The 11,410-nt window shown below is 37.7% G+C and overlaps 1 protein-coding gene across 2 annotated transcripts in view; it reads right to left on the bottom strand.

Annotated features, from left to right (window-relative positions):
• Positions 1-7,023: 7,023 nt before the first annotated feature.
• SIPA1L2 (signal induced proliferation associated 1 like 2) overlaps positions 7,024-11,410 on the bottom strand; it is a 72,528-nt gene continuing 68,141 nt past the window's right edge. For both annotated transcript variants that reach the window (XM_079297962.1, XM_079297963.1), the window contains 3 exons: positions 10,791-10,914; positions 9,111-9,192; positions 7,024-8,261 (listed from right to left, as the gene is read on the bottom strand). In XM_079297962.1, coding sequence (XP_079154088.1) covers positions 8,115-8,261; positions 9,111-9,192; positions 10,791-10,914 — 353 coding nt within the window. In that variant the 3' untranslated portion in view covers positions 7,024-8,114. The remainder of the gene's footprint in view (positions 8,262-9,110; positions 9,193-10,790; positions 10,915-11,410) is intronic.

Raw genomic sequence — 11,410 nt, 5'->3', positions numbered from 1 at the left:
TTAAAACTAAAATCATATATAAAAAGGAAAAAAAAATCATTCTTAGACAGCTAAGATCATGTAGCCAAGAAATAAGCCTTTCCTCAAAGCATGCAAAGTTTCTTGTGCCACTTTTCCCTTTAGTTGATTTTAATGAGACAAAGCCGTTTATATTTTTTCAAACCCACTTGATTTCCTGCATTTCCAGCTGTGATCCACAGTTTGTGCTCAGTACTGGTAAAACCAGATTGTCCAGAGTTACCACTTTATGACCACAAGCAAGTGTTTCTAAAACACTTAGATAAGTGGGAAGGACATAATCTCTTGTATTTCACAGAACACCAGGCTGGAAGTGACCTCAAGCACCATCTGGTCTAACCTTTCCTGGCAAAAGCAAGGTCTGGATGTGGCACCCAGTGTCTGAGTGGACAGTTTGAGCAAGTGAGCAGCTGCAGCACGTGGGGCAGATGCAGCCACTGGAGGAAGGGGAGCAGAAGAGAGCAGGGAGCCTGCAGGCCAGCTGGGCACTCTTAACAGGAATGGGAGACTTGTCTGTAGCAAAAGGACTCATAAAATAATCTGCAAGATGTTAGGGAAAATTACACTTTCCTCAGGTGCCAGAGGGGTCCACACAATTTAGGAAGCTGCTCAAAGCTCCACAACTGGAGCAAGAGGGAAAACCAGCCCTCACGGGTGGGGAGGAAAGACTTGGTTATGAACACTGGGTAAAAACAACCTGTCTCCATCAGAAAACCAGAGTATCTCTGTCAGCAATTACCTTGCTCTCATCTGTATTCTGATCAAATAAAGCATTAGACACTAGACAGCCTTTTGATATTTCTGGCATGTTCCCTCCAAGGAGAAAGTGCAGGTGTATCTGCAACTCTGATGCCTCTGAGCATCTGCATTTAGTGTCAGCACAGCTTAGAATGAGCTTAGAATACTCACTCTCATTCACAACACCAACTAATGGATTCACACCAACAACAGTAACTGAGTATTTCCATATCACTCTAAATGTAGCTTGGGTATTTCTGAGAACTTTCCTAGAGATGAGAAATAGCAATTTTTATGGAGGAAATTTGTACCATTTATTGTAAAATACGGACAAATCATTATTACCACATTGTATCCACCCACTGCAATGGGGTTTGCTGTAACACGTGGTGTGGCAGAGAAACTGTGGTGCATTCAGGAATTCCAAACTGGCCTGTTACATATGCAAGCCTAGTCATTTTTCTCTTCTTCACTCTAAGAGGATTATGAAAGCATCTCTATGGCATTATAAAAACATTTTAAAAGGATGTTCCTCTGTATTAGTCCGCAGATTGATTTCACTCTCTCTCCTTAGGTTTCTCTCAGACTCTCTTCTAGTTCATGTTTGATTTATTTAAAAAAAAAGAACAAACCAAACCGACTAAAAATAATCAGCAGCTGAGCAACACTGGGATGCTCAGCAATAACAAACTAGGACAGACTGTAAGGGAAGGTACGGACACGCAGTCATAGCAAAAATACACACTTAAAAAATCCAAGAGGATTTTATGCCTGAGCCTTAATAAGGCTATTTACAGATGATGAAACTCTCCTGTCAGCATCCCTTGAAAGTTTCACTGTATAAACACCAACAATCCTGCTGGACAATTGGCGAGACGTTAGGAGGCTTATGGCATGCTGTGCTGTAAAGCCATCTAGTTTTAAAGAGCAAATGACTCATTTAATAGATATGGTTCTGTTGAAAGAACATTCTTCAGAGCTTAGTAAGAAGTTGAAACCACATTAACATTAGAAATCAATAAGCTAAACCACCATGGACTACTGAGGTCACGGTTAATAAAGAACGACTTCAATTTTATTTTCATATCCTGTTTTTGGTCTAATAATTTGACCTCCTTTTAAAATATGGTCTGGATGTAATTCACCATTCCATACAAAGAGACTGATTCTTTTCCCAATTTTACTCTCTTCAGTAATTTCTATTATATTAAGTCTGATTTACATGAGAGGAACTGAATATATTTTCTGATATTTTTAAAGGAAATCAGCTATCCAGTTTACAAAGCACAGCTCAATTTAATGGGAAATTTGGTGACATGATGTACAGCTTCTGTTGGCTATGTGAAATAAAAATGTGTAGGAATGAGCCCATTGTTTGCTTTCCCTTTTGAGTGGTAGATAACTCATTCCTCATTGTCCAAGCTGTGTAGACAGCAGCTGATGGAATGGCATTTCCCCCACTGGAAGCAAGGTTGTATCTGGTCTGCATACAGGCTGAAATTGAACATATTTGTATATTAATTAGAGCTTATGTTGAAGATCCCCTACTCACACACAAATATTCAGTATTTCAAACAGGCTTTGAGTTGTTGAAGTATTGAGCCACCCTGAAGTTCCTTGCCAAGCTGATGGGAAAACACACCGAAAGAAACATCAAAGGATGTTTGCACCTTTACAAAACCCCATGTATTTCCTAAAAAAATGAAGAAATTGCAAGTCTGAGGGAGCTTTTTGTTTTGCACTGTTTTTTACCCCCTACTGAGAACTCAGTTCTCAGCAAACCTAAGGAGGACCAAGAATCCAGAAGCTGTGTGGCAGGAGAGTCATCATTGAGCACAAACAGCTCAAGGTTGCACTAGTGCTAGAATATACTTCCTGGAGCTCTGGTCTTACACACAGGAGAGACACTGCTCATTGGAAAGAGACACTGTGTCTTGGATTTGGGCAAGGAATATCCATCATCTTGAACAGAATGTCTATGCAGAGGCAGAAACACTGCACTGACAAGAATGCAGATACCTCAGGTTATCATAAAAACAAATCCTTCAGAAAAGATCATCTATCAAAGTTATGCCTGAGCTGAAAGTAAGACTGCAATTTAGTAGTAGCAACAATCTCAAATGACCAGACTACTACTATCTGCTACTTGACAGCCCTGGGGTCATTTATTTATTCTATTAACAGCTCTTGTCACTCAAATAATCATACATTTTCATACGTTTCAAAATAGGAATTAAAAAAAAAAAAAAAAAAAAAAGAATGTGTTTCTAACACTTTAAATCTGTGTTCAGTATAACCAAGCCCCACAGCTTAAATTCAGTCATAACTATCTGAGTTTGCAGACCTTCTCCCAGGTCAGGGCTAATACGTGGGTTTTGTCAAGGCAAGTTCATTACTGTTTTCTGGATTCCAAACAATGGATTTACTAAACATAAAACAGGTTGTGAAAATTTCCTGTTTTTTTAAAGTTCTAGTCTTTGAACATAGAGTCATCTGTCAACAGATTGCCCATGATTACCACTGCTGTACTTCATGTATCCCATTATTTGATACGGCATGGCTTTGTCTCCTTACTTTCCCATAATGACTCCTCAGAATTATTTTAAACACCTCCAGCTGATGTCTAGACACATGGGCACCTGAATTGGTATCAACAGCATATTCAGTAATGTTAAATTTTTAAAAAATTTTTAATGACTTTGGTCAGAAAATGCTCATCTGCTGTTTTTTGGCAGCAGCTCAAGCTGTGTCTGTGTTAGTGCACTGTGAATAAATGGCTTCAGTGAACGAGACATTGGGACTCTGCCATGGGAAAGGTGGGCTTGAACAGGTGAGGAAACCTGGTGTGTGAGGGGGATGTGTGGGAGCCAGGTGAGGCACCTGTCAGCATCCTGGAGCCACCCTTTTGATGGGGCTTCAGTCCCAGCAGTGAAAGTCTCTGGCCTTGGGGGTGTGACTGCCAGGGAATCTCATCAATGGGCAGACTGGGATGTTTCCTTAACAATGACCACAACTAGAGTAATTCTGTGATACTGTATAGCAAAGAAGCCTTCAAACAGCCATGATTAGAGGAGGACAATAAAATATGAAATGAAGGACATAATACAATCTCCCTTGAGAAGTCAATAAAAGAAATAGCATTCCAACATTAATAGATTTGAAGCCTTCCAATCATTTTTAAACTAGAAGGATATGAGCAATTTGGTCTCTTCCATTCCCTGGTCCTGCTATGACCTTTTAAGACAGTGCAACAGCCAGAGATGTTGATTGTCTGTCTGAAAGGAGAATCAAAATATAACCTAAAAAATATTCCTCTGTATTCCTCCCCCTGCCTTTTATTTTTAATTGCTTCCCTGGTGAATGTTTTGGAAATCTGCTAGATACAGTTATTATGGAAATACATGGATTGGTTGTTTTATCCATGAGTCAAAACTGTCTCCAGAAAGCCAGTACTGTGTAGTACAGCCATTGACTTTAGAGTCTGCAAAACAGCAAAGATTTACCTTGGCAAGACTGGATGAATTCGTACCAGCCTTGCTTTCTGTTCTGTAGTAGTGTTCTGTGGAAATAACACAGCAAAATGCTTTGGCCCTGCCACTCTGTGGCTGGCTAGACCAGACACCTACCACAGAACTTCTTCTGCCATTGGATTCTCCATGAGATAAAGGCAAAATGGTGAAAGAGAGAAGAAATAAAGGAAGTGCAAGGAATCAAAGGAAAGATAGCTGTGTGCATGGAGAAGAGAGCTGGGATCAAGATTTGCTTGTTTTTGAGTTGAAAGATGTTACACTCTGCTGTGGAAGAAAGAAGATGGGATGGAGAATAACTTGTTCTGGAAATAATTAATTGTTCTGATGGCTTCAAATAGTACAACACAAATTCCTAAGTTTTACTGACTTTCTTATATATTAGAACCAATCAGCACAGAGCTCAAGAAGTACTTCAATGACAATGCACATAGCAATTCCCTTTTTTTCCATACTGAAAATTATTCTCCTAAACAACTGCTCTACAATTAACTAGTTTACATTACAAATATTCTAAACATTTTCCCCACATAACTAGATTTTAGGCACAAAAAAAGATTAACTACTTTGAGAATTTATATTGAATAACACACAGAGGTCTTAAATAGCTTCTGTATAAAGCTATCACATGCCTAAACCCAATAGATTACCCTCTCAGAAACAGAAAATAAAATTGAAATTATCCCTTATGTTTGTAATAGTGGCCTCAGAAAAAAAACCTGTACATAATAAAATACAGTCCACATTGTGATAAATGTCTCAGCAAGGATCCCTTCAATAAAGATATGCATATAAATCTTGAAATGTCCCTTCTAGGGCAGATGAAGAACATTTTGTAATGTCTGATTGGTGTTTCTCCCTCTTACAGAAGTAAACATCTGCATCAGCTTGTATTTGATTTTGGCACCTCGGTACCACACAGCATGGCTTGCTGTGCTGGAAGGACTTTGTTGATGTTATAAACATTTCCATGTTACTCTTTTAATTCAGATCACAAACACATCTTTGAAGTCAATTTCCCAATCACCTCCACTTAGCTTCAGATGGAATGGTCTCAAGAGCACAGAGACCTCAGATAGATTTCAGTAACTAAAAGGCATCCAGTCATGGAACTGGACAAGAAAGAGCCTGAAAGATCTCCAAAACCTGGGATAGCAACACCCTGCATTTTCCTACTGCTCACAGTTGTTGCTCATATAAACATAGTTTTTGTCTTCATGTGTCTAAACCAGGCATTTTTTGTGAGCACAATGCTTCCAAGAGGATTATTCTTAAAAAACACAGTTAATTAAAATGTCCAATTAAACATCCTCTACCTATGCCAAAACCATATTATGGTCTCTGATAAATATTGTATTCCCATGTCATTAAAACACTAACAGCCAGACTAAAAACTTTTCCCCATGCTGAAGGTTAATTAAGGAAGAACCATGTGCCCCCAACACAACTGCTTTTGTAAGCAAAATAAATAGCAGATCTATAGACAAAGCTTTCTGCCACTTTTGGAAATCAAATGCTTTCAGCTGGATGGGAAAAATGGCAAAAAAAAACCCCAACAAAACTGAAAGTCCTCTTTGTGCACATAGTTATAACTGTTGGTTTTCACTGAGATAAAGAACTAAAATGAATATTGGATATAAACTACTATACAAACCAAATAGAGCCAGCTTACCCTCAAGTGCATTTCAGTTAACACAGCTTTTCAAAGGAAACAGACCAATCCTCACAGAAATGTGTTCACAGACAAATTGCCCAAGTTGTTCAGCACTGTTATTTGGCAAGGTCTCCAGCCAGATGGGTTTGCTAATGACTTCAGTAAGGTGCTTAAATCAGGAGCCACTGTAGCACATGACTGCCATGTTTAATTACCGTGTTAATACAGCTTAGTGGATATTGTTTGGTTTGTAAAAGTCAGTGTTTTTAATGAAAAACACAACACAAAAAGGACTTTTAAATTTCAATGTAAGGATGTCAAAGGCTTGACTATCTGCCCATATACAACCTTTCCTAAGAAGAGTCTCTCAGAATAATTGTTACAGCAGTGACAGACATTTGTTCAATTTATAAAACGTTTCTCAGCCAATGTGCACTAACAATGGACATGGAATTTTAGTTGCATGAGTTGAATGTACTTTTTAATTATTCAACAATTTTCCACAGGTTTGCCTGACTGCATTCAGTAGCCAAGAGGAAACTAGGATAAAACTGTGATCTTGAACTTCTTTTTCCCTTCCTCAGGCTAACTCAAATGTGCTTATTAGGTTCATCTCATTTTGCAAAGGTGTCCTTTTTTGGTGTGGACTTTAACCTCAGTACTGTACACAAAACATCTCACATAGGAATACCAACACTGTAATCAACTTCTCAATCACTGGCACACAAAGATGGCAAGTTGTTTCCTGCTACAACTAACACATAAGGCAATATGAAGAAACTAAATCTCTTTTCAACATTTTCTCAAGGATGTATTTGACAGTAAAGTAGGATTTTTTTTCTTCCTAGGCCACTAATCAATGCCTATGAACAACCCAAACAGCTTTTGTTTGGACTGGGGAAGCCACCTCTGGGGTTCCAGGACAGGATGCACCAAAGAAATTAACTGTAACAAGGGATCAACAAGGGATCCTGACAGCTCTCAGGGGTCCAACTGTCTCAGGATGGAGAGCCCAGGGACTGAGCTGAACAGAAACTTCAGTTACTGCTGGTAACAATGATTACAGATAATACAAGATAAAAAAAATCAGGTTTAGATTTTTAACATTTATTAAAAAAGCAGGATGTATGTTCATTTCAAATTAAACAGTTAAAAATGTTAAAGCATACAAACAAATCAATTGTGTACTAGCAGCATCCAATTGTTAGAATTTTCTAGAACTCCTCAGTACAGTCTTGGCAAGCTCAAAATATTACAACTTGCAACCAACTGACCTCACCATAGTGCAGATAAAACAAACTTTATAAAAACAACAATTTAAGGTTAAATAAGCTTAAATAAAGGTGTTAAATACAAGACACTTGATCAAAGCTTCTGTACAAAGATAAACAAATTTGGCATTGTACAACTGATTGGCTGGCTCACACCATACATGATTTCAATAGTTAAGCAGTGTAACTGTTTAGCTGAACATCAACTATACAAAAGTAACTGAAGTTGGGAGTGGGCTAACCCCAGTGAGCCATTTACAAGGCATGTGTATTTTAGAAAATCAGAACACTGTTTATATTCAGGCACCATTTGTTCCTGCAAATAAATAATCTCTAATGTATCTGCATCCAAACTAGTGTTAAACACGTCAGTGCTAACATTTTATAAACACAGCTCTGTGACTATTCACTATACCTCCATTCTTATTGCTATGACAATGTGGACTGTGGAAATAAAACTACTGTACATACAAAAAAATAGAGCACCTTTTAAACATTAAAGTATATGTCTGGTTATTCTTTTTATCTTACAATACTGAAGCCCAAGCTAATTTAAATTGCTTTAACATCTTCACCAGCACACCTGAAATGCAGGAACTAAAACCCCAAATATTCCTCTTCAGGCAAGCCCCAGCCAGAGCAACTTCTAAAAATGTCTAAAATGACACTAAGGATTTTTTACATTCATCTGCACACAAACAAGTATCTGCTATTCTCTGCTTTCTTTATATGAATTTAAAGACGGGTTGCCACAGTCCTCTCTCCTTTTCAGATGAATAAAGCTGGACAGAAAATGCAGCAGAAACACCTAAAATGGATTGTGAACACAGTGAAATTATTACCCTGCTAATTCAAAAGATACAGCTGTTATGTTGTTCAAATAAGTATTGTGCAGGGCCCCAGCCATTAGGATTTTTTGTCTATCGTATTAAAAAACCATTCTGTAAATTTCCTCAGTTGAGCAGCTGCTGTTTGAGACTCTTCCTGAAGTCTCATGTTATCTTGTCTCAGGTGCTGTACCTCTGCTTGGAGAACTGCCTTGTCCTGTTTTTCCTGGTTAACAAAGATACAAGTTGAGCAAAGTGATTAGTTGTGATGACAGTATTTATTTTTGTTGTTAATATTTCTGTGCAAGTCATAACAGCTTGATTTTGTTGAGCTTCCTGATTCATTCTGGCAACTGTTAACTTTATTTCCCCAAATACGCTTCAACTACCTCATTCATTTCAAGAAAATACTGCAAGCTAGAAAGAAAGCTAGATGTCAAAACTAGATGTTACTTTAATAGAAAAATTAAAGAAGTTTACAGCATTTAACAACAACAAAATCAAGCATTAAAAGCATAAGAAGCTTTTAGGTATAATAAATCATATGTAAGAGTCCAAGCAGTAATTGATTTCAAGCAGTTGTTTGAGGAAGAAAAACACCTAATTTCAAAATTTTTCCTTACATGATTATTTTCTTATCAAAAGCAGCCTCATTTTAATTATCCTAGCATTATCTCCAGTTCAGAATTTTGACAGCAAATGAGGCACAAATCAAGTCATTGCTACATGATCAAGGTAGCACAAGGCAACAAGGATGACAAAACCAGTGGTAACTACTTAGTAATGGTGCCCTGTCCATATCCCTATCCTTTGTTAAATCCAAAGTACCATAAATGAAGTGTTCCCTTTTTCCCAGGGTATGACTATTTGTAGGACAGTTGTTCTGGAGTAAACTACTCAGCCTTGGGCTAATTTCCTCTCATTACCCTTCCCACAGGACCTTCTGCATCTCAGTGTTCTGAGCAACCACTGAGCTCCACTGTCTCTAACTGATGTACTTCTTTCAAGCCCTTGGTGATGTCTGTAAAAATACAATTACTGAAGTGGAGCAGCTGTGGTGCTCATGGTCCCTTACCTTTCTCAGGTCAGTCTGTAGCTGCCGGAGGATGACTTCCAGCTGGTTTACTTTGCCAGTCAGAGTACTTGGAGCATGTTCCCTGAAAAGTAAACCACTACCTTCACTGTGAGTTAGTGAAAAACATTTTCTTTCCAGCTTTAGCAGAGTTACACTTCTAGGAACAGCAAAGGAAACCAAGCAGTTTAGGCATAGTTAGGAAAATAGAGACAAAACCAGCATAAAAGATTATTACTAGAATATAAATTTAGTTCTGCAATATCTGAAATATGACCCTGCTTCCCATGCAAATCAGGCAGAAGTAACAATGATTTTAAGAAGGAATGTTTTAGGAATGACTTGCAGATACCCTCACAGCACAAGTCACACTCACTGCTCCATGGTGTGCAGGCACATTGGTTAACAAGCTGCTTTCTGATAAGGACTGTACTAATCTCAAGCAAGAGGCAGCAGCAATTACTGCAAACCAAAAGAGCTGTAAAGAGTTATTTTGTCTGCTATGCAATAGTGTCATTTTCAGTACAGAATAAACCTATGGCTTAATGGAGACAAATATTTTGTTTAAAGGTCAAAACACACAAAATATTGCCACAGGTTAATCAAATGCATGACTGAAGGAAAATATTAGAATAGCTTCTGTTTTCTGAATGACAATGAGCACTGTGGGATATAGTTTCATGTACATTAGAGATGTAATTAGCCATCATGTGAGTAATTGTGTCTAAAAGAGAGCAGGTGAAGAGAGAGGCTTTACATACAGAGCTGAATCAGCCGCTTCATGCAATTGCACAAATCTGACAGGTTTGCCATGGCTAAAAGGGGAACATCTTTAACAGTCTTTTGCAATCCTTACTGATCATTAGCCTGAGGAAAGATATGGACTTAAAAGTCATTACAATAAATGTGCTTTACCATGTAAGCAAGCTAATTTGTGTAAAATTGCTTCAAATTAAAATGTGATACTCTAACAAGCAAGAAAACTTTTCCCTCTGTTTCCCACTCTTCCATTCATACAACTGAAGAGCAAAACTAATCAAAGATGTGTTTTTCTTTTAAAGTGTGGTGGTGGACAGATTATACTGCTGAATCTGTATAACAAGAATAACCTTTAAATTAACAAGTATACTCCTTGAAGCAGGATAGGTGGAGAGGTGAGGGGAAAACCAAGGAATCATTTCTCCCAGAGCACTGGGAAGAATTTGAAGAAATGGGTAATTTGGCACAAATTTTGCAGTCTTCTGTTACAGATTCTCTTGATTACTTTACCTCGGTATAAAAGAAAAATTACACATAATTGCAAAGACAGGATAGACCCAGTTCCAAGGTTTGAGAAATTTGCTACCAATCAGGTTACTGCATTCTACAGAGTTGAGCTCCTGTTATTAGTTCTACTAAAATTAAAACAGAAATAAATGTAACAAAAAATATTATTTTAAAGGAGGAATACAGTGAAAAATTTGATTATCTGAAGCTCTGCATCTAATCTTAATCTGTGTTACAGACCTATTGCAGTGAGAGAGAAGTTGATTTGAAGAAACAATATTTTTCAAAATTAAAGAAATTATAAGACAAGGCAACAAACAGCCATGGAACATGCATATAGGCAATTGGACATGCAATATTAAGAAAAAACTTCCCTTAAAATATTTTTGTAAGAAATATACTTTAATTCTGACATACCCAGCATCCTCAAGAAAATCTTTTCCATCTGGGGGACTCTCATCCAAAGGTAACTCTTGTGTTACTTCCAAGCCCTGAGCTTGCTGCATATCACTCAAGGTGCAAAAAGACGCTACCCTCTGATCTGTAAAAAATTAACATAAGGATATCTCTAAAACTGGACAAAAAAAAAAGTCTATATCACAGCCATTATCCTGGTTCAGTAGCAAAATGGATGCAGGCTTCTACATCTCAGCTTTGAAGATAATCAGCAGATGTATGTACCAACTAGTTGGCTTCCCCACACCTGCATCCAAAGGCAACCCCAAAGAAATTTTTTTTACAACTATCAGCAGTATGACAGTTTTTCTGGACTACTCAATGCTGATATGAACAGTAAATTCATCTTGATGAAATATGCAGAAAACCATTACAGAATTCAGGGCCACAATCATTGACAATAATAATTCAGCAAAAAGAGTTGCATATTTTCCGTGGACTTAAAGCCCTCAGATTCCTCAGAAATCTTCACTGTTCATTTTGTACTGCTTTACTGTCTCAAGCATTTGCAGAAGCTGATGGCAATCTGCATACTTGAAAACCAATAAATTCACACTATTTTTATCAATTGAGTTTTTATT

Source organism: Erithacus rubecula (genome assembly GCF_903797595.1).
Source record: "Erithacus rubecula genome assembly, chromosome: 2".
Taxonomy (NCBI): domain Eukaryota; kingdom Metazoa; phylum Chordata; class Aves; order Passeriformes; family Muscicapidae; genus Erithacus; species Erithacus rubecula.
This window is presented reverse-complemented; position numbering and strand designations above follow the sequence as displayed.